This window comes from Arabidopsis lyrata, assembly GCF_000004255.2.
Source record: "Arabidopsis lyrata subsp. lyrata unplaced genomic scaffold ARALYscaffold_5, whole genome shotgun sequence".
Taxonomy (NCBI): domain Eukaryota; kingdom Viridiplantae; phylum Streptophyta; class Magnoliopsida; order Brassicales; family Brassicaceae; genus Arabidopsis; species Arabidopsis lyrata.
The window spans coordinates 1,038,308-1,066,171 of record NW_003302551.1 but is presented as its reverse complement, the minus strand read 5'-3'; the positions used below and the strand labels follow the sequence as shown (position 1 = coordinate 1,066,171).

Genomic DNA, 27,864 nt, shown 5'->3' with positions numbered 1-27,864 from the left:
TAAGTAGTACAGTATACCAATTGTGAAGAATATTTCTCACACAAGTTACGGTAATTAGTTTGAATAGTTCCTAATCATGTGGGATCTGTTTTCCTTATATGCCAACATATCGAAATTTGAAATTTAAATCCAAAAATAATTGGAAAAAAGTTCGTAATTCGCCCTAAAGGCTGAATCTATATATAGATGCTTCTTGAGATCTTCTCTCTATATAGGTGCCAAAGTCTTTATCGGTTTCTCCATATTATCTAGGTCTTTTAGGTGTATATCCCTTTGATTATTGCATTACTTGCTTGCTGATTGCTAATCGTTGGCTTGATAGTATAATTCTAGGGTTTCATTAGGATTTTAATGAATGTATGATTATGACTTGATTAAGTTGTATTGACTGGAAAAACATGGCAGATAGCACCAGTGAGCATGTTATAGCATTGAAAGAAGCGATACACCATGATATTATCGTCAAACCTGGTGACAATGGTCCAAGAATTCTACTCCCACTAAGCTGTTTTAATAAAATCTTTTAGAACTATATCAATTATTTGGAGTTATATATATAGGAATCTAACTTATAATCTTTTTTTAACTTCTTGATATACAACAGATAATTAAATCAAAAGTGTTTAGAAACGTGTTGGAGTCAGAGTGAATGAAGTTTAGAAAAAGGAGTGCAACGATAGGTTGATTCCGTTCTCTTGGTCTGCGTTACTCTGTTTCTATTTTGGTTCGTCCCCTGTTTTGCTCTGTTTTTTATTATTCTGTATCTGAACCCTTTTATTTAATATATCGATTCATTGAGACAAAAAAAAATTGTTGGAAAAGGAAGCAGAGAGGACGAGCTCGTGGTAGTGAGACTTTGGTGAAGAAGAGAAGAGGAAGAAGGAGGAGTAAGATAAAGCAGGGATCGTGAATGCTAGAGCTTTTGATTTCGACATCATTGATCATTATAGCTTTATCTTAGATAATCACCAATCGAAAGGGATTTTTTTTTGTTTACTGTAGTTTAGAGTGTGATGGTTTTTATGATAAGGATTTGATGTTCCCAATTATTGATCTTCGAAGGAATCTTTTTAACTTTAATATCATCTCTTTACTTAGAATATTGATTAGGAATAGGATACATAAATTATTACCACACCATACTGATTTTAGGTCCCATTTGTGACAAAACATAAAAAGGTTTTTAGTGATACTGTTCGAAGTGTCAAAAATATTAAATAATCATAAAACACAATTTCCAAGTTTTTGTATTCTCCTTCTCTTTTTGATATCAGTTCTTACTAATCAAACTTCTAATTGAACATTAGTCTCTTACCAATCGGTAAGGAAATGCCATATTTTACCATATATGACAATCGTAAATGATAATCATAAAATATACTTACCCGTGAAATATTTATGTGTTGAAATAATATCCTCAATTTATATTTATATATTTTAGATGAATTTTAAAGAAATTTTCTGTTATTTTTTAGTGAGTCGTATATTCAAATATCATATCTTATATTTAATCGGATCTGGATAAAAAGATCCACTTCATTAAAAACGGGTCATGTATTATTATGATCTGTTTTTTTTCTTTTGGGTTAAGTTTAGTCCTTTATATTTTTTTAACACATTAATAATAAACATAAACAACTCTATATATCATTTTCATATATTAAGCATAAATTTATAAACAATTGTTAAATATATATAAATTTATAAACACTAATAAATTTTTTTGGCACTTTGCCAAATTAATAGCACGAAGACTCCCTAAAAAGATGATGTGATATTTGTTTTTAAAAAATTATTTTTATTGTCATGCGGTGTACCATATATCTATAAATCATCTTAAAAATAATAATTTTTATTTAGTAAAAATATAGGCCCGCGGTGTACCGCGGGTTAATTTCTAGTATAATGTAATTATTAATTCTAAAAGAAAAAAGGAAGAGAAATTGCTACAAATGCCCCTCCTTCTCTATCACTTTTCAAAAATGTACCTCTCTAATCTACCCCTCTCTAATTTGTATTAAAGAGACCATTATACCCTTCTGAAACAAATCTAAAGCTCCTTCCGATTTCGAAAACTTTCACTCGACGGAGTATGTCGAGTTCCTCAAATCCCTCACGCCAGAAACCATAACCGATCCTTCCGTCTCTCAAAAACCTCAAGCAATTCAACATAGATGTGGACTTGGACGGTCCTGTCTTCCATAACCTCTTCGATTATTGTCGTGCTTACGCTGGTGGTACTATTAGCGCCGCCGCTAAATTGAACCGTCAAGAAGCAGATATTGCTATCAATTGGGCCGGTGGGATGCAAAATGCGAAGAAAGATAAGGCTTCTGACTTTGGCTATGCCAATGACGTTGTGCTTGGGATTCTCGAGTTGCTCAAAACTTTCAAGGTAACTGTTTGATTTAGTTTCAATATACAATCGCGGAATTTGCAATTTCATGAACTTCATGCGTTGATTCTTGAATTAGGCTTAGAATCTGCTTCTATGAATGACTTGTCTCTGGGAATTTGCAATTTTCCTCAACTTAATGTTCAGATTTGAATCTTGATGCCTCTTGCGCTTAGAATCTTGATGTTTCTGGGAATAGGTTAGGAATTTTATGATATCAGCTATTGAAGAACATTTTGTTTTTCACTTGAGTTATTGAATTAGGCCTAGTTAGCATGGTGAGACTGAATGCTTTGTTTAACTTTGATTTTGACAGAGAGTTCTCTACGTAGATATTGGCTTTCGTCATGGGGATGGAGTGGAAGAAGCATTTAAGGACACTGATAGAGTTATGACTGTTTATTTCCACAAAATTGGGGACTCCGGAGACATAAGTGACTTTGGGGAAGGAAGAGGACAATATTATTCACTAAATGCACCATTGAAGGATGGTTTAGATCAAGGTTCAAAGAATCCCTAGGCGCTAGTTAGGCGTTCGAATGAGGCCTAGCGCCTAGATCGATTAATCGGGGCCTAGTCGGGGCCTAGGCGTTAATGAATTATTATTATATTTCTAAATATTTTTAATATTTTTATAACAAATTATAATTTATAAAATATGAAATACAAAAAATATTACATATTTGAACTTCTTATATATATTTATACCTATTTTATATAAGAATTATATAGTTTAGTCACTGTAAATAAAAAAACTGAGACTAACTAAATTATAATTTACAATTTAATAATTAATTATCTTTTTCTAATCTTTTCATTTTATTATTTTTTTTTATTTATTCAAAATAATGTTATATTAAAAAAAAAAAACAAAAAAATCAGAAAATAAACCGGCCGATTTGACCGATTTGGCCGATTTCTCCGATTTTTAACGCCTAAACCGGTAAACCGATTTGATTCACCGATTTTACGAAAATCGGGGCGCCCGGAGGCTCATGAGCGCCTAGGCGGGCGCCTAGTAGCCGCCTAGGCCGATTTTTAGAACCTTGGTTTAGATGATAGCAGTCTTCAGAAACACTTGAAGTGTGAAATGGTATATATGTGATTGTTTAATGATTTTATTTTCTCAACTTGTCATGATCTTATACGTGCTGGTTTGAATCAATTATGGATTTGCCATTTTTTGTGATGGCATTTGTGGATTTTGCCCTTTTTTGAATAGTTTATGGATTTTGCCCTTTTTCAGGCTACGGAAACATGCGTTTTATTCGTTATGTTTGGGTTTAGTCGGTTGTGGTTGTTCTTAGGGTTTAGTATTTTGTATAAACTACGTATTTTTACTAAAAAAAATCCGAAATACGTACATTTTTAAGTGTTAGAAAATGGCAAATCCATAAGATTTTTGCAAAAATGGCATTTTCAAAAGATTTTGGTAAAAAAGGGCAAAATCAACAATAATCCCTGCTGGTTTTGATGCTATATAGATATTTCAATTGCATTTGTTGTTGATCAGTTGACTCGAGCAAATTGGTTTAATTTTTTTGTCTTTTTTCCTACGATAACCATGCTGTTTATTCTTTTGCGATTTAAGTTGGACTTTAATTGACTCTTGAATCTCGAATTATCACTGGAATCCTCTTTTGATTATCGTTAGGTGTTAAGTTAACTGTCGTTGGGAGTTGATTATTTGCATTTGGGAATTTTTCCGAACTTGTTGTCAAGTCTATTGAGTAGGGTTTTTAATCATTTGCAGTCCAGTCTCTTGATTCTTATCTGTTTTCTTGATTCAGAAATATTCTGCTCGAAACCAATGCGATGATTCTTGTCTCCTGCTTTCTTGATTCAGTTGTTTGTTTTCATGTTTCCGCTACCAAATTTTCATTGAAGATTTTAACTTTGTGAGTTGTTCTAAAAACATGTACATAAAGAACGATTGGTGTATAAGCATAGCACCCACACTAGTGAAGAAATCAACATTGTAAATAAGCGTGATTACTTCACCATTCAAATATTATAGGAAACTCAAACAACTGATTGTTGTCAAAAGTCTCCAAAACTCCCTCATCATCATCATTTATATTTTTGATCCAAGGTCTTCTTTGTATTGACCAAAAAAGAACTTACAATATATATATGGAATATGGAAGTGGATTCTTTAATGCCTAAACGTGGAAACAATTTGAACCAACAAAAGTGGACCTTACACAAATAGAAACATTGTGGTGGTTTTTATAAGGTTTTTACTCGGTAAACAAACTCGTCAAGTGTTTTCTAAAGCAACAGCCTACAGAGCTAAAAAGAAGCTTGAATTGATACATGGTGACCTTTGTGGACCAATTTCACCAAGCACAAGTGCAAGAAATCGCTATATCTTTGTTCTCATAGACGACTATTCAAGATACATGTGGACGATTTTGTTAAAGGATAAAGGAGATGCCTTTGTCAAGTTCAGGAATTTCAAAATAATGGTAGAGAAGGAAGTCGAAGAGAAGATACAAACACTGAGAACTGACAGAGGAGGATAATTTACTTCAAATGAGTTCAATGTTTTCTGTGAGAACAATGGTATCAAAAGGCATCTCACTGCGCCTTACACTCCACAGCAGAATGGTGTTGTTGAGAGAAGAAACAGAACACTTATGGAGATGGCTAGAAGTATTCTGAAACATATGCATATGCCAAATTACATGTGGGGAGAAGCTGTCAGGCATTCAACGTATTTGATAAACAGAGTGGCGACTAGATCTCTTAATGATGTAACTCCTTATGAACTTTTCAGAGATTCGAAACCAAGTGTAGCACACATAAGAGTCTTTGGTTGTCTTGGTTACACAAAAGTTGATTCTCCACACCTGAAGAAGCTTGGTGACAGAACAAGAATACTTGTTCACTTAGGAACAGAACCAGGGTCAAAAGCTTATCGAATGTTTGATCCACAGATGAGGAAGATTGTTGTAAGCAGAGATGTCATCTTTGATGAAACTAAAGGATGGAATTGGAGAGATGTTGAAAGTGAGAAAGATAGGAGTGGAACTTTTAAGATAAGACTTGATGGTTTTGGAAATCATGGAATACAAGAGAGTGATCAAATTGTTGAGACAGGGCAACTTACTGAGAACAGAGAAGAAAACTCTGAAGAATCTGAAGAAATGCAGGAACCAGGTGCAGTAGCTGAACCATTGTTTTCGGACAATGTGTCCATCGACACACATACCGTGTGTCGTTCGACACCACACGGCACAACAGTGCTAAGGAAATCGACAAGAGAAACACACATGCCAAAGTATCTAGAAGATTACGTTTTGATTGCAGAGGAGGAAGGAGAGTTGTTGCTGTTATCTTTAAATAATGAATCAAGAAATTTTGCAGAAGCTAGAGAATCAAAAGAATGGATACAAGCTTGTGAAGAAGAAATTAGTTCAATCGAGAAGCTTAAGACATGGGATCTTGTCGATTTGCCAATAGGAGCAAAACCAATCGGGCTTAAATGGGTTTTTAAGCTCAAAAGGAACTCAGATGGGAGCATTAACAAGCATAAGGCAAGACTTGTTGCAAAGGGGTATGTGCAACAATATGGTGTGGATTTTGAGGAAGTGTTTGCTCATGTGGCAAGAATTGAAACAATAAGACTCCTCATTGATCTTGCTGCTGCTTATGGATGGGAGATTCACCATTTAGATGTCAAAACAGCATTTCTCCATGGCGAATTGAAGGAAACGGTTTATGTTCTGCAACCAGAGGGTTTTGAGAAGGATGGAAACAAAACCAAAGTCTACAAGCTTAATAAAGCACTTTACGGATTAAGGCAAGCACCACGGGCCTGGAACAACAAGTTGAACCTAATTCTCCTTGAGCTGCAGTTCATCAGTTTATCGAAAAGAAATTGGGAAGCAATTACTTATTATTGGTGTCTATGTTGATGACTTGTTTGTAACATGAACAGACTTAAGCTGCATCAGTGAATTCAAGAAGGAGATGTCATCTAAGTTTGAGATGAGTGATTTGGGAAAGCTAACATACTACCTAGAGATTGAGGTAGTTCAAAATCAGTATGGAATAACGTTGAACCAAAGTAGGTATGCTCAGAAGATACTTGAAAACGCTAACATGGCAGATTGCAATCCGGTGCATACACCAATGGAAATGGGACTGAGTCTGTCAAAGGCTGAAGATGAAAAGGAGATAGATGCAACAAGCTATAGGAAGAATGTTGGCTGTCTGCGTTACTTGTTGCATACAAGGCCAGATTTGAGTTTTTGTGTTGGCATACTCAGCAGGTATATGCAGAGTCCAAGAGAGTCCCATGGAGCTGCAATGAAACAGGTCCTGAGATACCTAAAGGGAACTACATCACTTGGTTTATGTTTTGAGAGAATGAGTCTACCAAAACTCATAGGTTACAGCGATAATAGTCATAATATTGAGAATGGTCAAATAGAGTTTGAGCATGTTCCCGGAATTGAGCAAAAGGCGGACATACTAACAAAAGCACTTGGGAGGATTAAGTTCAAGGAGATGAGAGATCTCATTGGTGTTCAAGATTTGAAGAAAGAAGAGTTCAAGCTTAAAGGGGGGAATGTTGGTTTAAGCTTGAAGAGATAAGCTCAAATATTAGTTTAAAGATAAGTCCTAGTTGGTTTAGGACTTATCTAGAAGATTTAATTGGTGTTTTCTTATTAGGATTTGGTTTTGGTTTTATGTATAAATAGAGCTTGTCGAGTTATGACAAAGCTAAGAGATTGTTTTGAGAGATTTGGTTTGTGTTTGAGAGCTTAAGTTTTTGAGAGAGTTTTCTTAAGCTAAGATTAATAATGAGAGAAATACTTTATTAAGGTTTGTGTTTCTTAATATCAACTTGATAACTAAACTTTAGCAACATAGTATAACACTAAATTATCACAAAATACAAAAATGAAAACAAAGCTAGAAAAGATTATACATGGTACATACTTCGGTTCTTTTCAACACTAGAGCAAAAATTTCACAACATTTCCCCATATATATATAATTTTTACTTACCAACTTGTCTCCCTCTTTAAATTATTCTGGTGGTAAAAACAAAAATATATTATCCTGGTGGCTTATTTCCAGTTGTTCGAGTAAGCAAATAGCTTTAAAAAATTATATTTTAAATAAACACATAAAGGGTATATTGAATTTCATAAACGAGCTATATTATAAGAAATTTGATTAATTAAATATGATCTCATGGAAATGAAACAACGCAAAGTTGGTTGGCTAAGGATTCTATGAAAAGGAAAAAATGCAAGATTAGTTTTCTACAGCTTAGTCTTCAAACTAACTTTCTTCATGTTTATTTATAATTACTATGTGTCAACGTGTTTTAATTTTGAATAAGAGTCCATAAAAGTATGTATTTGTAATTTAATATCATTTTTTACGCATATTTTAAATGTTAATAACTCCGCTTATGACGTTGCCGTCTCACACTTCTCACACACGGGAAAAGGGTGTATTTCAACCTCAAAAATTTGTGTGGTATCTTTTTCTTTCTCAGTGCTATTTTCTCCCCAAATGATTTAAAAATTCAAAAATCATACCTCAACTCTTCTATATGTGCATAAATGATAGTCATTGGTAACAGACGTTAGTTAACCATTATTATGGATGACTTAGCTAACACGTGTGTTTGATGAGGTGGCATTACCTACAGACAAAACGAGAAAAAAATGCGTATTCCAACCCGAACAATCCGTTTAATGTCTTTTTCTACCTAAACAAAGATTTAGTGCCATTTCCTCCCAAAAACGTGTGAACAATATGAATTGAGCCCACAACCGTATCCGATACAAAACAAAAAATTATATATATAAACCTTTGTGTATAACACTAAATCCAATTTTCGGTTTTTGATCTTCATTTTTGGCTGCTTATCTCAGAATTTCAATCTTGTCTTTTTATGTCGCTTTCAAGGTATTTATTTATTTGTGTAGCATTTTTGTAGTATCTCACACTCACACGCACAAATTTATTAAAACGGCACATGCTAAAAGTAACCGTTTGAGGCTTTGCGGTGACGTTGGCTATGGATCCCACTTATATAATCAACTAGGTCCGGACCCGCACATACGTGCGGGGGTTATAATTGTGGTTTATTATTTATGTATAGAGTTGTTTTTTGTTTGTAAATTTATTTATGAAGAGTTGTTTTGAATAGATACAGTATATGCGTGGTTTCACTCGTACCAGAACATAGTTTGTTGTTAACTTTGGTGTGAGATCTAAGATTTTAAAAATGTGTTGTATAACATTTGTTGTCAATAAATATGTGTTTTTGTTGTATGTAACTATTGTATTTTTTAAAAAAGATTTTGGTATCAGATAATAAAATAGATAATAAAATATAAATGTATTTTCAATTTTTCTATGTTTTTAAAAAATTTCGTAAATAAATTTTTTTTATGTTAAATTGGATTTAAATTTTGAATAAATAGATAAGTTAGATATGTATAAATATTTTAAGTAATTGTTTGTTTGTAATTTGATAAGTTTGACGTTTGGGCCATATAAAATCTAATTGCCAATATGCGAATCCGTTAATATATTACTGTGATCCAGTAAAATCTAAAAGCCTGTCTATTGGGCCTAAATACATTGTGGTCCAGTTGAAATAATACTGTTTTTTTTTTTTTTTCTTGGACAGATAATTGTCTAAACAACCATTATTGTCTTTATCGGTTCTATGAAACACCAAACCTAGAAAACTCTCATACTAATCTTCGATCTGAATTTCAACAACGAAATACTGCTTAGATCGAGCTTTGTCGTTGCTGTTTATCAAGTTTGTACCGCAGATTCCGAATTATAGAAACAGGTAAGCTTTTGATTGATTCAGTTTTATAGAACTAAAGGTTACGCAATACACAGAAAAAGGATTTTGTTTTTATTTTTTATTTTTCTGCAACTCCTCCGTCGCAAATTCGTGAAATCACTCTGTGTAAGTTTCGATTCTCTTTCTTTTGAATTTCGAATTTCGTTTTCGGTTTCCTTAATTCTTTGTTTTGTGAAAGTTTTAAAATCGATCATCTCTCTCGATTTGAGTAAAATTACTTGATTGAAGTTCTTAGGAGTTTCAAAGTTTCGAAAATTGCGTTTAATTAAGTTCTTAGGGGTTTTCAAAGTTTCGATTTTGAGTAAAACTACTCGAAATCTTTTCGATTAATGTTCTTAGGGGTTTAAAAATCGCGTTTAATTGAAGTTATTTCTCTCGTTTTACATGATTTGAGTAAAATTAATCGAATTAACATCTTAGGGTTTTTTTATTTGATTTACTTTATTTCAGTAAGATTAATCGAAGAGTTCTGTTTGTTTCTTCAAATCAACTTCTTAGGTTTCAAAATTCCTATAATCGTTTTTTTTTTTCTTTTAAGTTCTTTCTTTCGTTTTTCTTTTCAATTTTCTGGGTACAAGTAATCGAAGATTTATGTTTTATTTTAACAGTTTTTTTTTTTTTTTTTTTTTTTTGCAGTTCAAGTTCGTTGGATAAGACAGATTCACAGAGGAAGCATTCTTCTCATTGGTTACAGATTGTTCCAAAGGATCTTTCTGCAACAGTCTAGATAATCTGTTCAGGTAAAATCTCTAAAATTGTAGCTTCCATTTGTTTCATACCCAAAAGATTAGAGGGACACATCATTGTTGCTTTTTGTCCCAACTGACTTTGGGAAATTTTGCCCCTCTCTGTCTTGAAATTGGAAAGATAAACTCACCGCTTAATCAGAAACCCTCTTTTAAATCTGCGATTTCTTATTTCACGTTTCTGAAAGATTCTAGTTCTTGTACATGGATCATGTTTTTCGTTTATCTGGATTAGAAACCCTATTATCGATTCTCTGATTTCATTTTAAACGAACGAATTTCAAAAAAGTTTTATGTTTTGTTCAAACCCAAAAGAAAGGGACTACACATTATATGATTGTGTCTGTCCGGTTTCTAAATTCTAACTTGGGAAAATTGTCCCGATGTTACCTAAGTAAGACAGACAAGCTGTGATTAAACACCGTAAGTCTTGTCAAATTATGTTCAAATATAGGATAATTGAATCGTAAGGATGGCAAGCTGTGATTAAACACTGTAAGTCTTGTCTAATTATGCTCAAAGATTGGATAATTGAATCGTAAGACTGGCAAGCTGTGATTAAACACTGTAAGTCTTGTCAAGTTATTGTTCAAAGATCAAATCTTTGCGATTATCTTCTATATATATATATATATATATATATATATATATATATATATTGCTGGCTGGGCAGCATTATATAAACTTCAAGTTTCTGCATAGGACTGCCTTCATTATGGCTTTTCTAATGATGTCCTGAGAAAGGTATATTCAATGATCTGCTTATTGATGGGGTAAAATTCAGTGATCTGCATAAAATCTCAATGATCTGCTTATTGATGGGGATAACTTGTCTTTCATATAAGACTCAAAGATTGGATAATGTAGTTAATCCTCTGTGCCTACTTCTTGAAGCTCTTCCTGTTAGCGAAGGTACATCATTGTGCAACGCTTGATAGGTCGAGGCTCGAGCAAAGCACGAAAGAGAAAGATAGAGATGAGGCACTAAAGGCACATCATTATACATCTCACTGAGATATGATATTCAATAATGCTGGCTGGGCAGCATGAAAAAGTAAGCAAGCTGTGAGACTTGTGAAACAGTTCTATATATTGCTGGCTGGGCAGCACGAAATATTTAATGCAAGCATCATTTTGATTGAAATCTGTAAATCTTGTGTAATTATATTAGACAAGCATCATTTTGATTGAAATCTGTAAGTCTTGTGTTATTATGTAAGCCAAGCAGATTTTGATTGAAATCTGTAAGACTTGTCTAATTTTGAAACAAAGAGGGTTTGTTACGAGTAGTAGTAGTGATAAAGAGATCGTCATTGTTGTACAAAATGTAGTAGAGAGGGTTTGTTATGTATATATAAGCTTCGTACATTTCAATCTAATCCCTCCCATTATGAAAGATCCGATTGACATCTGCTTACAATATACAAACAATAATGCATAGTTAACAAGAAGATATCAAGAGAAGATTGAAAGCAAATGTAGCATTGAAAACTATATAAAAAACACATGCAAAAGGTCGACAAAACCATTAAAGTCTACAAAAGTTTTGTGATGCAACAACCAATGAACAATATAGTAGTCGAGATTTTAAAAAGGGGAGTAGTTTATCATTGTTTATTATCTCTAGTCTGAGAAACAAGAGATAAGAAATATCATTCAATGTTTTTTTTTTTTTTTTATCTCAAATCTAAAAAAGAAGAGATAAGAAATCTTATCGTTGAATGTGTTTGGGCGAAATTTTGTTAATCTTTTTCTCAATTGAAATGCCAAACAAATCCTTCTGAATTTGACTAATAAAAAACATATATATTTAAAGAAAACGGCCAAAACAATACTGCAATACCTAACTTTTCATTTAGCAAAAGATGCTCAAACTTATTACGTATATGTTAAAATGTTTCAGAAAACCAAATAATGACTATGTTTTCTCAGCGTTTTATTGTTAAGACGGTATTCCACATTGTTAAAATAAGGGAGATCATTATTGGGTTATTTGCATGCAGATAAAGTAAGATCCAATCTTCATAGTTTCCATACTACTGAATCAGAATTATTTCAGAGAAGAAAACTAAAGAATTCTTCCATAGAAAACAACTAAGTAGCTGTATGAAGATTACAAAAAAAATCCATCCAACAAAAAAAATCTTTTGTATTGGGCCCCATATTATACAGGGCCGGCACTGCATGCCACCAATCTCTCTTAGCAACATAGCAACACTAATATCATCACAAAATCTCTATACTATTAAAAGAGAAGTACAAATGCAAATGGGTCGGGTCAAAATCAGAAAATTGACCCAAAATTCTAAAATCGGATATTTGAATTTTTTTTGGAATATGATTTCTAATTAATATTTAATAATGAAAAATCGAACTAAAATAAAATATTTATTGAAATCAAATAAAATATGTTTGTATTTATGGTAACTAATTATAAAAGCATATTCCGAACAATACTATACATTAATTACGTATAATATATTTGTTCATATATTTTTGGAACTAATTCTATAACAATCAACGTTTTATCATTAATTTTGCTTATTTTAGCCAATTAGCATTAATTGAAAGATATCTTACTTGCTTCAAAAGATTTCTAGAAAATTTATCACAACTAACCCATCTATTTTATAAATTAAATAGATATTTTTATTTTGGTCGTGTAAATTAAATAGATATGAAATCCATGTAACTAATTTTAATTTAATTAAATTAAACGAAATTATGGTATTTTCATACTGATAGCTTACCAAAGAAGTTTAATTTTAAAATTATAAAGATTTCTTGAATATGATTTTTAGAATTATTCAACAAGATGATAAATATTTATTAAATTTTGCGAATCATGAAAAATAATAATTAATTTTTAATCGTTATATTTCACCTTTCAATGTTTCAATCCCTCATCTAAGAAATAGGATATAGATTATATTATTCCTATGTCCAAACTCTATTTTGTTGTATGACTAAATAATATTCCCACTAGAGCTGTCAAAGCGAGTTGATTCGTCCCGTTAAGCCCGTTTTGTGATAGGCAAAATATATTTTGACATATTGTTAGTTGGTCCACACGACCCGCAGATAACATATATGAAACACAAATCCGTCCCGCGAATGTATGCTGATTTGCGGGGTTGTCTGTGGATTTTGTTTAAATAATTTTAAAGTAATGAAAATTTAAAATACTACTAAAATAAATAAATAAATAAAAATTAGAGGAAATAATTTTATATCTCATTATATTTATAAATATTATAATTTCATTTATTAAAAGTTTTTAAATTACCAAATGTTGAATAAATTATACTTTTATCAATAAATACTAACATGCGGGCTGATCCGCCAACCCGCGGACGAAAACCGATTAAAACCTATGATCCACTGCGAATCAATCCGTGTGGCCCGTTTATTTACGGGTTTAATATATTTTCACAAATATGCCCCATAGTGAGATGATTTGGGCTCGACCCACGGTTTTTGACTTATTTTTACTGCTCTAATTCCTATGAATCATCTAATTTTAGAATTCTAAAACATAAAATTCTATTTTTAATCATAATTAATATGATCGATTTAATTATAAACAATTTAACATTTTCTCTACAATTCTTTATTATGAATATTTATAAGTACACTACCCGATTCGCTCAACTTAAAACACGCACTATTAAAATCAACGTATGTAAACCAATATTCTCCCGCGTTGGACCGCGGATCCGATCCTAGTATAAAAACAAAAACAAAGCTAGAAAAGATTATATACATGGCACATGCATGCATGCTTCGATTATTTTCAACACCAGAGGTCCAGAGCAAAAAAATTCACAACATTTCCATAATACTATATACTTTGTACTTACTAGCGTGTCTCCTTTAAATTATTCGGTGGCTTACTTCCAGTTATTCGAGCAAGCAAAATACATAAATTATGGTCAATTTTATAAACTATATTTCTAGAATTTCGTTCTAAGAACTTGAACCTGCCAAAAAAAAACGTTCAAGATTATTCGTTCTATAGCTCACTCTCATCATGTTCTTTAACATCAAAAAAAAAAAAAAAAAAAAAAACCTCTCATCATGTTTATAATTTATAGGTATGTGTCTACATGTTTTAATTTTATGTAATTTAATTATTTTATAACGGCTGCCGTCTCACACTTCTCACACGCACACAAACACACTTTCTTTAAAACGGCACATGTTGAAGTTACTGTTCGAGACTTTGCCATCTTCGAGAGATCTAAAAGATATTTTCATTTCATTTTTCTGCAATTTCACGAAACCGTTCTGTACGTTTCTTGAGACTCGATTCTCTTTACTTCCCCTTTTGAATTTCTAATTTCGTTTATCCTTTGTTTTGATCGTCGATTTCAAAGTTGCAAAATCGATCATCTCTCTCGATCTCGATTTGAGTTCAAAATTTATTCGATTGAAGTTCTGGGTTTCAAAATCGCGTTTAATTAAGTTCTAAGGGGTTTCAAAATCGCGTTTAATTAAGTTATTAGTGGTTTTCAAAGTTTCGATTTGAGTAAGAGTACTCGAAATCTCTTCGATTGGTGTTTTTAAAAATCGCGTTTAATTGACGTTATTTCTCTCGTTTCACATGATTTGAGTAAAATTAATTGAATTAACATCTTAGGGTTTAGTAATCTCTATGTTTGTTTCTTCGAATCAACTTATTAGGGTTTCAAAAAAATCCTATAATCGTTTTTGTTTTGATTTACTCAAATTTCGAGTACAATTGTAGACTTATGTTTCTCGTTTCTGTTTTGTTGCAGTTCAAGTTCTTATTTGGATAAGAAGACAGAGTGAGAGAGGAAGCATTCTTCTCATTGGTTACAGATTGATCCTTGTGCAACAACAGAGTACATAATCTCTTCAGGTAAAATCTCTGAAATTGTAGCTTCCATTTGTTTCATACCCAAAAGATTAGAGGGACACATCATTGTTGCTTTTTGTCCCAACTGACTTTGGGAAAATTTGCCCCTCTTTGTCTTGAAATTGGAAAGATAAACTCACCGCTTAACTTTGTTCAATATCTCAGACGATTCTTAATGTTCTCGACTTGACTCGACTTGACAAAATCTCTTAAGTACCTGAATGTTTAGAGTATAATATCCAAAAAATTTGGAGTCTAGAGTTGGATTAAGCCGAGAAATCGTTCAATCTGTATAATAAGATATTTGTCTTAAATTTCTAACAAATATCCGGTTTGCCTGTAGTTCAGATCTACGAGGCACTTAGATTTCTACGGTTTCGATCGGTAGGCTTAGGCTATTATTGACGGATTTCATTCAATCTGTAATTTCTTTATTTTTTACAGATCCAAAATCATGGGTGACGAGATCCAAAATCATGGGTGACGAAATTGTTTTCTTTGATTTCATTGCAATAAACGTTGAACGTAACACGCTCATACAACAGCCCGTGCAGAGGTTTATGATTGATACTTCCGTCGCTCGAAATGAAATCGATGCTAACGTCTATAGTAGGGTCTTCGAAATTCTCAACGGCAAAATTTGGATGGGGTATGACAAAAATCTCAGTGATTTGAAGAATCTTTTCAATGCTAATTTCCATGCATGTCCTATTGCTAAATATGAGATAGATACAACAAAGTGGTTTGCTGAAAATTTTGATGGAAGAATTGATAACATGTCGCTCGAAGGTGTTAGCGATTACTTTAAATTGGATGTTGAGAAATATGAAAAGCAATCGAGTTATAAAGTTGTACGAGATTGCCATCTCCATATTCAAGTTATCAAGGTAGCAATGGGCATCATACAACTGGAGGCACTTCTTAAGAAAAAGGAAAAGGAAGAAAAAGAGGCCAAGGAGAACATAAACGAAAACCAAAAGAAAAAAAAGAAGAAGAGAAATTGAGGTAAGAAATTCCAAGTGTGAGAATCTGATATTCAAAAAGAGAGTTGAGGAATTCACTGTGTTGTTTCGTTTTTATTTGCAGGTGGTGGATCTTTAGATTCTAAGAACTGAACTCGAAGATGTTGAATCTGCTTTGTTTAATCTATTGTCAAATTGGTGGTTGTTGCAGTTAATTTTACATTGCACTAGATGGTTTCTACTTTTTAACAAAAACATATGTATTGAGAATTAAATTGGAATTCGTCATGAGTTATCTATTGAACTGAATTGTCATTAACTTTTAACTACACCAGGGTTGTTTTAGGGTCATCTGATGCCTGATTGGATCTTTTTGAGGTTCAATTACAGATGTTTCCTCATGGTGATTGGCATTGCCCCAATTGTACATGCAAATTCTGTAGGGCAGTTGTCGAAGATGTTAGTCAAACTGTGGGTGCAAAATGTGTGAGAAAAAATGTACTGTCATTTATTCTTTCCCTGGCTTGAATATTCCACTTCTGTTTTTACTCAGTTTTGTTTTTAGTTTCTAGACTCTAGTTGATGTTGGAATTCTCCCTTTCTAGATCACAAATCATGCATGTCATATTACCCCAGCTGACACCACTGAACCAATCATCTCTTTTTGTGGGAAGAAGTGCAAAGCTGTACTTTTCTTTCAAGTCTCTCAACCCTTGCAAATTTCATTCAGTTAAAAAGCGTGGTGTAGCTTCTAGGCGGCAGATGTTGAACGTCCATTAATTGTCAATTAGATTATTGGGTGTTGCCTGCTTCAATTAGGCTAGTGTACCTTTTTTACTCAACCTAGACATGTTGTGGCCGAAATCCTGGTATAACTGAATTCTAAAAGACACGAGTCTAATATCCTGTGTTGTTCCCATGTATTTTCTGTCCTTTACCAAAGCATTATGTTTAAGTGAAATTTCTTGTTCATTTAACAGCTCTTTGAAGGTGTCAAGAAGTACGTCGGTGTCAAACATGAGTTGGAAGCTAGATTTTCGTGGTCTCTAGTTCATAGGGAATGTACAGATTCAGATTTCATTCTTAGGTGGACACCCTCATATTGTGGAAAGCAATTCCAAGCTGGCCATAGCTCTCTGACAGTCATGGATGAATGCTTTCTCCCCATTATTGACAGGAGGAGTGGGGGTAAATATTGTACGAAATGTCCTTTACAATTGTGGGTAAACTTTTCAGCACTTCAAGTTTTTTATACTACAATATTTTTATTTGGTATTGCTTTTGTGTTGGTTCTTTTGCTTAAACTTTGCTTTTCTTTGGTCGAACTTCAATCGGCTAAATTTTGGTGGATTCTATACTGCTCTTCTTGAGAGAGGCGATGAAATAGTCGCTTCAGCATCTATTAGGTTATTCATCTCCTGATAATCTTTTGTTTTGGTTTCAATCCTATATGTGAGATAACTACAAAAAGGATGGCAGAGATAATGCTAGTGTCAGTAAATATGTACTCGTGCATGTTTTATCTTATGCACTTTTAGAATTTCGATTATTGGTTTTGATGCATGTTTTTCCTATTAAAGCGATCTTCATGTTATTAATGATATTTTACCTTTCTCTTTAGATTTCATGGTAACCGCTTAGCTGAGATGCAGTTCATTGGAACTCGGCATGTCTACAGACACCAAGGGATGTGCCGCCGGCTTTTCAGCGTTGTTGAATCAGTAAGTTATTTTTTTTTTCCTTCTATACTTCGAGGTAGCGAGGTAAACAGATTCTTGCTGTAAAACTCTGCTAATTTGTTCTCTATGTCTTTTGATGTGAAAACTCTTCAAAATCTCAAAGTTGAATTACTTGTTATCCCTGCAACTGCTGACTTAAGCCATGTTTGGATATCCAAATTCGGGTTTAAATATGTCGAGGATTCTCTGAAGAAAGAATTGCGGTCCATGAATCTACTAGCCTTTCCTGGTATTGATGTGTTACAGAAAGAGCTGCTAGCACCAAGACATGCCAAGTCTGCTGCTGACACAGGTATACTATTAATCAATTTAGCCTCTTCTTCTTTTTCTTGCCTATTGATTTTCTTACTTGGGCTTCATTATTTGTCAAGAAGACTGTGACCCATGCAATGAAGACACTGATTCTGCGATCAAAACTAATGAAGTTTCCGTCTTTAAAACTTTCTCTGTATCAATTCAATTTTTTGAGAAGTTGAAAATTTCTTCAAGTTTGATTAGTTTTGATCCGTTTATGACATTTTCAAAGGTTTAAGTGTTCATTTTATATGTTGTCTTGAAATTTGATTAAGTGTTTGTGATTTAGCAACTTGCTTCACATGGATTGTTCCATGTACATGTAAGAGCTACTGGTGGCATTCACATTGATGATCATCATACTAATGAAGATGTTGCTCTTGCTATTGGTACAGTAAGTAGTCAAGTGTAATTGGTTATTGTTGGTCACAAGGATCTTATTGCTCTCTCTGGTTCTAGAATCTAGACTTTGTTCATCTGTGTTGTATTAGTGGTAGTCACCAATAGCTCTTTCCTCATTACGAGTGCTCCTGCTCGTGATTCATGGAGCTTTCTCTGTAATTTTCGCATGTTACAACTGATAAATTTGATACTCTTGTTTTCTTCTTTTGTTGCCCTCTTTGTTCTTGTTTCTATCTAACTGACGATAGTTATGTGTGCCCACTTCTATCAAAACACTATTCTAGCTAGCTAACTCGATGACTATCAATTTGTTTGATGAGTATGCAATGGCTCAAGGAGTCTCTAGTGTGTTATATGCAGTAGTACTTGTGTTGTGAATCTGAACCAGTTGGTCCTAAATCACAGGTCTTCTGAAGACCTCTAACACGCATGGTGTTATAATGCTAACTCATACTATTTATGATGATGCGTACTCGCCTATAGAATCACTTAGGTCTACACAAAGCTTATGTGTCTTCTGTGTTTTGGTTAAGTAGTAAAATTCGATAAATTAATGAACTATAAAACTTAAGTAAGCAAAGTAGTGTTTCCCAAGTACCAACTCTGATCTCTAGTTAATCCACATAATTGATACTCCCTCTGTTCTTTATTATATGATTTTCTAGTTTTTCAGATATAATAAACAAACATATTAAAATACATTATTTTTTGTGGTTTATAATTTCCAACAACTCTAAACCAATAATGTTTAGTTATTTTTCTTGAATTTTATAATTTATCATTAACAATTGTATATAGAAAAGTGAGCAAATCCATCTTTTTTAAACCAAATATTTTCAACAAAAATCATATATTAAATAACGGAGGGAGTATTTAATACTAATCAAACTAAAAAAAATTCTATAATTATGCTTTTCAAATTTCATATGTTTTGCATTTTAATATCAACTCAAAATTTTTATAGTTTAGTCACTAAGCTAAAGTGTTTATCCTACGAAACACTAGAAAAATATGATCATATATAGAATAAGATAGTGAATGCATAATAAATATAGACATGTAATTTTTTAAAAACTTTCATTATTGTTCTTGCATCTTAAATGTATATGATACGAGTTTTTATCCAATAATATTTATAAAGTGGTTGAAACATGCTTGTCTCACAATCTCGAAAAGTTTTATGAATGTAATAATTTGAAATTTCAATTCTTTCTCACAAACATTTCAATTATTTATCACAATCATTCCTGCAAAAGATAATAAATTTTATATTTACAGTGCACATTTATGTACTATCATAAACAAATTTTGAAGAGCAACATGATTTAATAGATAAACAATTTTTGTACAAACTTATATCATGATCAGCTAAGTAAGGAAAAAATAGTCATTATGGTAAAAATTTTTTTGTCAAATCTTATAAAAATAAAATACTGTAGAATGTTGATTTGCATAGCTATGATAAAGACATTGGTATCTCTCTAACTAGGATACGACCACCTGGTTTAAATTCCTATGATAAAGACACTGGTATCTCTCTAACTATTTAAAATTTTGATTTTTCTTTTATTAAACCGATATGACAAATTGACACCCAACTTTACACAATCATACTGGTTCAGTAAATTTTATTGGAGATTTTAAGAGATTACGTCGATGTTACCATAAAATGGCTTCTTTTATAATCACACAAAAATATCAAAGTAAAATATCATACATTTTGGTTTCAGTTTAATAATACAAATTGATTCAGTTGCTCGATTCTAAAAAACAACAAATTATTTCGTATACTATAATTAAAAAATTTAAATTGGAACAATAAATTTTTGAAAAAAAAACATCGGATAATTTATTATATGTCAAAACATGTTATACATAACAAAGTACTCCCTCTATATCATAATGTTTGATTTTCTAGATTTTTATTTTGTTTCACAATGATTGATTTTCTACACTCTAATCAATATATTTATTTTTAAATCACAACTAATTCTTTTTGAAAAATGTAATTTCATTAAAAATGAGAACATATCTTAATTTTTATTGGGTATAGAACATTAATGAAGTGAAAAATAGTGTTAATAAAACATTGTATTAGCGGAAAAAAAAACATTGTATTAAATATTTCTTAATATGTGTGCAAAAATCAGAAAATCAAACATTATGATACAGAGTGAGTACTATTTTTCCTTGTAAAAACAACATGTTTACACTCGGAATCACTTATTATTTTTTAAAAAAATAGAAAATTGTCAATTTAAAAACATTCAAACTATAACATATCCGAAGAAATAAAGATTTTTTTTTTTCTGTATATTATGCAAGATTGAACCAATAAATATACGAAGAAATTTAATTGCAAAATGATGATATATGATACAAATTTCTATTTCTCCACATAGGAAAAGAGGACATCAAGTTGAAGAAGAAGAGAATGTCAACTCCTTTTTTATATACAAATGGTTACTTTGTTATATATTGTATCAAGGTGTTAGTTTGTTAGTTTTTGGTCCAAATATGATTATTAGGCAAATTAACCATTTAGTTATCTTATGAATGTAATATTAAAAACTATAGAAAAATATATTAGATAAAAACAATAGTATTATGAGTCAATATTAAATTTATACCATGAGTTTTGTTTGTTATAAAAAATTGGGTCTCGTAAAAATAAAGTAAAATCCAAAAAAAAAAAAAAAAAAAAAAGTAGGATCAAACAAGACATTTGATGATAGTCATTAAACGAAATATAAGATAACCATACAAAAAAAAATGACAAAAGAAAAAGAAAGTTAATTTTATGAAATAGAAAAAAAATTATTAAAGAAAAGTAAAGAAAGAAAATACAAGTCTAACATTAAGAAATGGAATTATCGATCAAAACACAACTCATTACGAGAGTTGCATAAAGTAAACCACGAAAATGAGATTTTAATTATGTGGTCCTCGGATTAAGTAATTACTATAAGAGAACCTTACTATAATTGGTTAAAGCACATGTTTTGCGTGTTTTATAGCAGGACCGGGTCCATAAATTTTGCATAGATAACATTTTAATCTGAGAACATTTTCATACTCCTTAAGTTTGATGTTTTGGGTTTTGCACATAAATTAAGAAAAACTAATTTTTATATTATTCAATTATTTGTTTGCTTGTTTAATAATTTTAGTTTCACTTCTCTCCTCTTCCTATTGGTTACAATTAAAAATAATAATAATATTATTACAAAACATCAAACTTTGTGGAACAAAAAAAATCTCAAAACATCAAACTATTAGGAACAGAGGGAGTATTTGTTTGTTAAGATCCAATATGAAATCAAATTCTTGCTTAAATTGAAGAAATAACATTGAATATTATCTTGTATTTAGTTTTCTCAATTCTCATTACACTAATCAAGTGTCGATGTGGTTTATGTATTGGGTTTTTCTTTGCATGGTTGGTTAATCTGACCGCTAAGATGGATCAATCGTAAATCTTCTTAAGAGAGGTCACGCTCATTTGTGTCAACCACACCACTCATCTTGTTATGCACACTAAGAAGATACAAAAAACTTGAGTGTTCCGATATACTACGATTACTTAAGAACCTCGTGAACTTTGGCTACATCACATACATAAGATCGCAACGTTAGCAACAAACAACTGCTCGAGACTGACATCTTTATGCTTAGCCGCCTTTTCACTTCTACGATAGGTGAACAACGATCACACTATTTCCATCTACAAAAGACCGGGGACAGAGCTTGGACAGGGGAGCTTGGACATGACACAAAGCAACAACAGAGCTTGGACAGGGGAATTATACACTGCTTTCTGCATACCATATGATCAACACAATGCAACATATAACTCTGAGATCGGGGGATGGTAATTTACAAGCAATCAACATGGAATAGAATACCATATCCGTATAAATCAATGACTGATGATGTCTCGAGCTAACGGGGGGAGGCAGGAAACTACCTATCTTAAGCCATTATCAAAAACTTATGTTGTTGGTTGTATGTGTAAGCTCGTTCCAACATTTGAATATGTGTTTTCCTATGAATTCCCTAGTTCACCTAACCATTAGCGTTTGTAATAGTTACACAGCTTACATGAGGATTTAACCTATCATATCGATATTACTCGGGACAACTCCTAGCTTTATTCCTCGTCGAAATGTAACCTCAACTTAGAAGATCATCTAGCCCTAACGAGTTTGTGAAACTAACAACACAACGCAACACATCAACACATGTTTCAGAAACCATTAGATGGTGAAATCACAAAGCAATCACAATGGAATAGATTTAACCTTATGAATCAATTCACTCAAATCTTAAGCCATTACCAAAACTTATGTCTATTCGCATCTCACATTCTAAATTTGTGCAGAGAATTAACAAAAAAACAATCACACAAATCACAATAACACCCAAATCAAACTAAATCGTGAGCTTAGAAATCAAAGATTTTAGGAATCATAAATAAGTTTTTCACATCACAAACAAATAAATTTGAAATCCCTAATACACTTACTAATCGATTTCCGAAGAAAATTGAAATCATAGAGAAGAAATTTTAACCGGAATCAGTTGATATCGGCATCGTCGAAATCATCCTCGAATTTGTTGAAGAAATCAGCGTCGGCGAGCTTACTCTCTGAAGCACCTCCTCCTTCGCTAAAAATCTCCATAGCTTCGAGATCATCAACGTCCATGGCCATTGAAGAACCTGCATCATCCATCTCCGATAACATGTCAAGCTGCATCGGCCTCATTCTTCTCTTCTTCCGGAAAGATCTAATCTTTGCAGTGACGTGACGGTGATGGTTGATGGTATTGAAGTCGTTTTGTTTAGGCCCAATTTATGTGGCCCATTAACGGTGACGGGACATGTTTAAATATTGAGGTCATTTTTTCTTTAGGCCTAATTTATGTTGGCCCATAACTTGAAGGTTATTTTTTTTTGTTTGGGACCTCCAAGTGGATGATGGAATTGTAAATTAACAAAAGAGAGAAATGAAAGAAAAAGAATCCCACCGACAAAAAAATATTATTAGGGAGACATATAAAAATAAATTTAGGTAGAAAATATATTATGTTTAAAAATAAATTTAGGTAGAAAATATATTATGTCCCTTGTTTTTAACAATTTCTTTCAGACTTTATTAAACTGTAAACGGATAATATAATGTATCAATCAACCAAATAAGTGATATTGAAATATGTTAAAAACAATGAGTCAAGAAATAGAAATTTTCTTACAAAAGATCAGCTGCCAAATGTAACATGCCTTAGTGATTAGTACGGAAGTTTCATCATCCAAAAACATATATTATCTCGTTCAGAAAGCAAATTAAAAGATATTTTATCTAATTCCAACCAATTATAATATTCTGTATAATAAACAGAATGTTAATGAAAATACTTTAACGTATTCCCAGTTTACATCCATAAAATTTGCTTGGAGTTTTTTTTTTTTTTTTTTTTTTTTTGACAAGGAAACGAGTTAGGGCCTGACTGGTTTAAACGCAGCGGTTGCGGTTACGGTTGCGGGAGTTTGCAGAAGCGGGCGGTTGCGGTTTCAAACGTTACCAAGTGTTTTGAACGACTGGTTTAGCGTTTGAAACTGGATGCGTTTGCGGGAGTTTTATGACTGATAAACCAGCGGGTGCGGTAGCAGTTAAATAGAAAAATGACCAAAAAAATAAAAAATATAATTACAAAGAAAAGAATGAAAAAAACAACAATATATTATTATGATAATATTAGAAAAATTGAACATGCTTAATAATTAAAACCATAAATAAAGTACTAAATAATTATTCAAAAATAAAAAAATTTTGTAACAAGATAGTACTTTATGCTGGTTTAACTCCAAAAATCGCATCAAGTAATGGGACAAACTGTAAATAACGTTGAATTCAATCAAAAATCAAGTGATTTTCCATTCGAGAAAACAAATCGAAACATATATTCAATCAAAAAGCAAAGCAATACATAATGAAAAGAAAAAAACAATGCGATGAAAAATATTCAAAGAGTTACACATGAAGTGGTGAATGAATAAAATGATACTATATGATACTTACGTTTGGTTCTTGATTTTCATCAGTTTGGGTGTAAGACAATGAGAGAATAAGGTTTTAGAATATTGATTAGGGTTTCTGATGAGAACGCGATACAAAGATGAAAGATATACATAGGATTAATATAATTTATAATAATTTCTAATAATTATAAGTAAATCCAACCGCTACCGCCCGCAGCCGCAAACGCTTGCGGGAAGGAGCTTTTGAAATTCAACGATCTCGAGCGGTTTAAAGCGGTTTGGAGCGGTTTCTATGATTGGTACCAACCGCTAACAACAGCAACCGACCGCTAGCAACTGCTAGCAACTGCTAGGAGGGTTCTAGCGGGAGAACCAATCAAGCCCTTAGTTTGTAAACTATTGTGTTATTTGATTCTATCAAAAAAAAAACTATTGTGTTATTTGATATGGACTGATTTTCTCTTATTTTTGTGGGCTGGTTTTACATTTGTTGCACCAAAGAAAGTTCAAAATCTTGTAAATAACGAGTTAATGCGCATGTGACTATGTGAGGGTAAACAATATACATATACACATTATCAATGGCTGGTCCATGGATAAGTAATATTACAAGAAAACATAGCAATTTCCGACGAACATTTCCGACGAAATGTTTAGTCGGAATTATTCCGACAGATTTCCGGGGAATTTCCGACAAACATCCAAGAAAATAATATTTCGTCGGAAAGTCGTCGGAAACATAAAAACTTTTCCGACGATTAAAAATTCGTCAGAATTTCGTCGGAAATATTTGTCGGAAACCATGGAAAATTCCGACAATCCAATGTCATCGGAAACTGCTCGGAAACTTGTCAGAAAATTTGTCGGAAAAAACTAGGTAAACACGTGATTATTCACTGCACATGTTCCGACGTAATCCCGACAACTTGATCGGAAAAATTAGTCGGAAATTCTAAAGTGGTTACCTTTAATATTTCCGACGAATTTTCGACAAACATGTCGTCGGGAAGTTCTGTCGGAAATTCGTCGGAAATATTAAAGGTTACCACTTTAGAATTTCCGACGAATTTCCGACGACAGCTTGATCAAAAAAATTATTTCGGAAATTCGTCGGAAATATTAAAGGTAACCACTTTAGAATTTCCGACGAATTTCCGACAAACCTTTCCGACGATATTTTGTCGGAAGTTCGTCGGAAATATTAAAGGTAACCACTTTAGAATTTCTGACGAATTTCCGACAAAATGTTAGTCGGAAAAGTTTTATATATATACTAGACAACGAAAGAATCATAAACACAAGAAAATAGTTGAAAAAAAAAAACACACACACAAGAAAATCTTGGAAAAAAAAATGTCTTCTCATAATATTTATAAAATTAGAGAGTGGATGTATAATCGATTAGATGATAAGACCGGAGCTATGAGGCAGGAGTACAAGGAAGGTTTAATGGAATTCATGCAGTTTGCATCTAATCAAGAAATGACGCGTATCGAAGGTATTATGGCATGTCCTTGTGTCAAATGTTGTAATGATCATTTTCTTGCAAAAGACATTGTTTGGAATCATTTATATTGGGGAGGTTTTACACCAGGATATTATATATGGTTTTCTCACGGGGAGGATTTTAGATCGGGTCCTAGTAGTAGTCGTGAAAGAAGAGATGAAAACGTTATAATTAGCGATGAGCATATTCACCAGGAAGAAGATAATGTAATTGGAATTGGTAGTGGTGAATTTCATGATAACGTAGAAAATACTAATGTTGCGGAGGAACCCAACTTAGAAACACAGGGATTTTTCGATATGTTAGATGCTGCAAATCATCCGATATATGCAGGATGCAGAGAGGGTCATTCTCCTTTATCCGCCGCAACACGTATGATGAACATCAAAACAGACTACAATTTAAGTGAAGATTACGTTGATGCGTGGGCTGATTTTATCCACGATTATCTACCGGAAGATAATTTATCTCCAGTTTCATACAACGCAATCCAAAAATTGGTATCTGGGCTAGGTTTACCATTCCAAATGATTGACGTGTGTAGAGAAAATTGTATGATTTTTTGGGGAGATAACGTAAATATATCTCAATGTCGTTTCTGTGGTGCTGAAAGGTTTCAGGTTACTAGTGGGCGAAACAAAATACCATATAAGCGTATGTGGTATTTGCCCTTGGCTGATAGGTTGAAGAGGTTGTATCAGTCAGATCGGACAGCGGAGGGTATGCGATGGCACGCTGAACATGAATTCACCGGGGAGATTTCACATCCATCGGATGCATCGGCCTGGAAGCATTTTTGTTCTACATATCCAGTCTTTGCTAATGAACCAAGGAATGTCTATCTTGGTTTATGCACGGATGGATTCAATCCATTTGGAAAGTCAGGTAGAAAATATTCTTTGTGGCCAGTAATAGTCACCCCTTACAATCTCCCACCTTCCCTTTGCATGAAAAGAGAATTTCTTTTCTTAACCATTTTGATTCCTGGTCCAAACCACCCTCGTCATTCACTTGATGTGTTCCTACAGCCGCTGATAGAAGAGTTAAAAATGTTATGGTACCAAGGGGTTTGGGTATATGATGTCTCCACAAAGACAAATTTTAACATGCGTGCTGTATTGATGTGGACTATTAGTGACTTTCCCGCATATGGCATGTTATCGGGTTGGACAACTCATGGAAGACTGTCATGTCCATATTGTCAAGATAATACAGATGCCTTCCAACTAAGACATGGCCGGAAATCAAGTTGGTTTGATTGTCATCGTCGTTTTCTAAGACAAAATCATCCATATCGTCGTAGTAAGACGTTGTTCCGCAAGAACAAGAGTATCCGTGATCCACCGCCACCTGAGTATGATGGTGATTATATATTGAATCAATTTCGTGATTTTGATGTTGAATTAATTTTCGACGACATTATTTTCTCTGTCGGAAAATCGTCGGAATTAGGGTATATTGAATTAATTTATTTTTTTTTACTTTTCTATCAGAAATACTGAAGCGGGAACATTTTCCGACGAATGTTCCGACAAATTTTTAAATTTCGTCGGAAAATTCGTCGGAATTAGTTACATTAATTTATCTGACGTCCGAGAAAAGTAAATGGCAATAGATTTAATGCCCAATTTCCGACGGATTTTCCGACAAAATTTAAAAATTTGTCGGAACATTCGTCGGAAATTAAATCTCGTGGGAACATTTTCCGACAAATGTTCCGACAAATTTTTAAATTTCGTCGGAAAATTCGTCGGAATTAGTTACATTAATTTATCTGACGCCCGAGAAAAGTAAACGGCAATAGATTTAATGCCCAATTTCCGACGGATTTCCGACGAAATTTAAAAATTTTTCGGAACATTCGTCGGAAATTAAATCTCGCGGGAACATTTTCCGACAAATTTTTAAATTTCGTCGGAAAATTCATCGGAATTAGTTACATTAATTTATCTGACGCCCGGGAAAAGTAAACGGCAATAGATTTAATGCCCAATTTCCGACGGATTTTCCGACGAAATTTAAAAATTTGTCGGAACATTCGTCGGAA

The 27,864-nt window shown here is 32.8% G+C and overlaps 3 protein-coding genes and 1 long non-coding RNA gene across 12 annotated transcripts; 3 read left to right on the top strand and 1 right to left on the bottom strand.

Annotated features, from left to right (window-relative positions):
- Window positions 1–398: 398 nt before the first annotated feature.
- On the top strand, window positions 399–2,980 carry LOC9312901 (histone deacetylase 7). The gene is given in 4 exon segments (XM_021025003.1): window positions 399–507; window positions 2,057–2,133; window positions 2,135–2,395; window positions 2,712–2,980. Coding segments are annotated over 4 exon segments (651 nt in total). The 3' UTR covers window positions 2,916–2,980.
- Window positions 2,981–9,090: 6,110 nt separating this feature from the next.
- Window positions 9,091–10,046, top strand: LOC110228626. The gene is made up of 2 exons (XR_002332098.1): window positions 9,091–9,230; window positions 9,885–10,046. It is a non-coding gene; the product is annotated as an uncharacterized LOC110228626 (long non-coding RNA).
- A 4,113-nt stretch (window positions 10,047–14,159) lies between these two features.
- Window positions 14,160–18,474, top strand: LOC9311216 (increased DNA methylation 1). Of its 7 annotated transcripts, XR_002332097.1 has the most exons (9): window positions 14,160–14,283; window positions 14,773–14,876; window positions 15,340–15,878; window positions 15,960–16,333; window positions 16,441–16,704; window positions 16,816–17,054; window positions 17,457–17,556; window positions 17,678–17,866; window positions 17,949–18,266. XR_002332097.1 is itself a non-coding variant. In XM_021026431.1 (8 exons), exons 4-8 carry the CDS (start codon window positions 16,226–16,228, stop codon window positions 18,104–18,106), a joined length of 813 nt encoding a protein of 270 aa, XP_020882090.1. In that variant the 5' UTR covers window positions 14,160–14,283; window positions 14,773–14,876; window positions 15,340–15,878; window positions 15,960–16,225; the 3' UTR covers window positions 18,107–18,474. The 7 variants fall into 7 exon arrangements, 4 of the variants coding, with proteins under 4 accessions (XP_020882090.1, XP_020882088.1, XP_020882091.1 ...); XM_021026431.1 differs by lacking the exon at window positions 16,441–16,704 and having other exon boundaries at window positions 17,659–17,866; window positions 17,949–18,474; XM_021026429.1 differs by lacking the exon at window positions 16,441–16,704 and having other exon boundaries at window positions 17,659–17,866; window positions 17,946–18,474.
- Window positions 18,475–21,734: 3,260 nt separating this feature from the next.
- LOC9312900 (small acidic protein 1) lies at window positions 21,735–23,097 on the bottom strand. Of its 3 annotated transcripts, none has more exons than XR_002332081.1 (2): window positions 22,796–23,097; window positions 21,735–22,087 (listed from the first exon to the last, which is right to left on the bottom strand). XR_002332081.1 is itself a non-coding variant. In XM_021026381.1 (2 exons), the coding sequence occupies exon 1, from the start codon at window positions 23,034–23,036 to the stop codon at window positions 22,848–22,850; it is 189 nt and encodes a 62-aa protein (XP_020882040.1). In that variant the 5' UTR covers window positions 23,037–23,097; the 3' UTR covers window positions 21,735–22,080; window positions 22,843–22,847. The 3 variants fall into 3 exon arrangements, 2 of the variants coding, with proteins under 2 accessions (XP_020882040.1, XP_002875147.1); XM_021026381.1 differs by having other exon boundaries at window positions 21,735–22,080; window positions 22,843–23,097; XM_002875101.2 differs by having other exon boundaries at window positions 22,843–23,096.
- Between the last annotated feature and the right edge of the window lie 4,767 nt (window positions 23,098–27,864).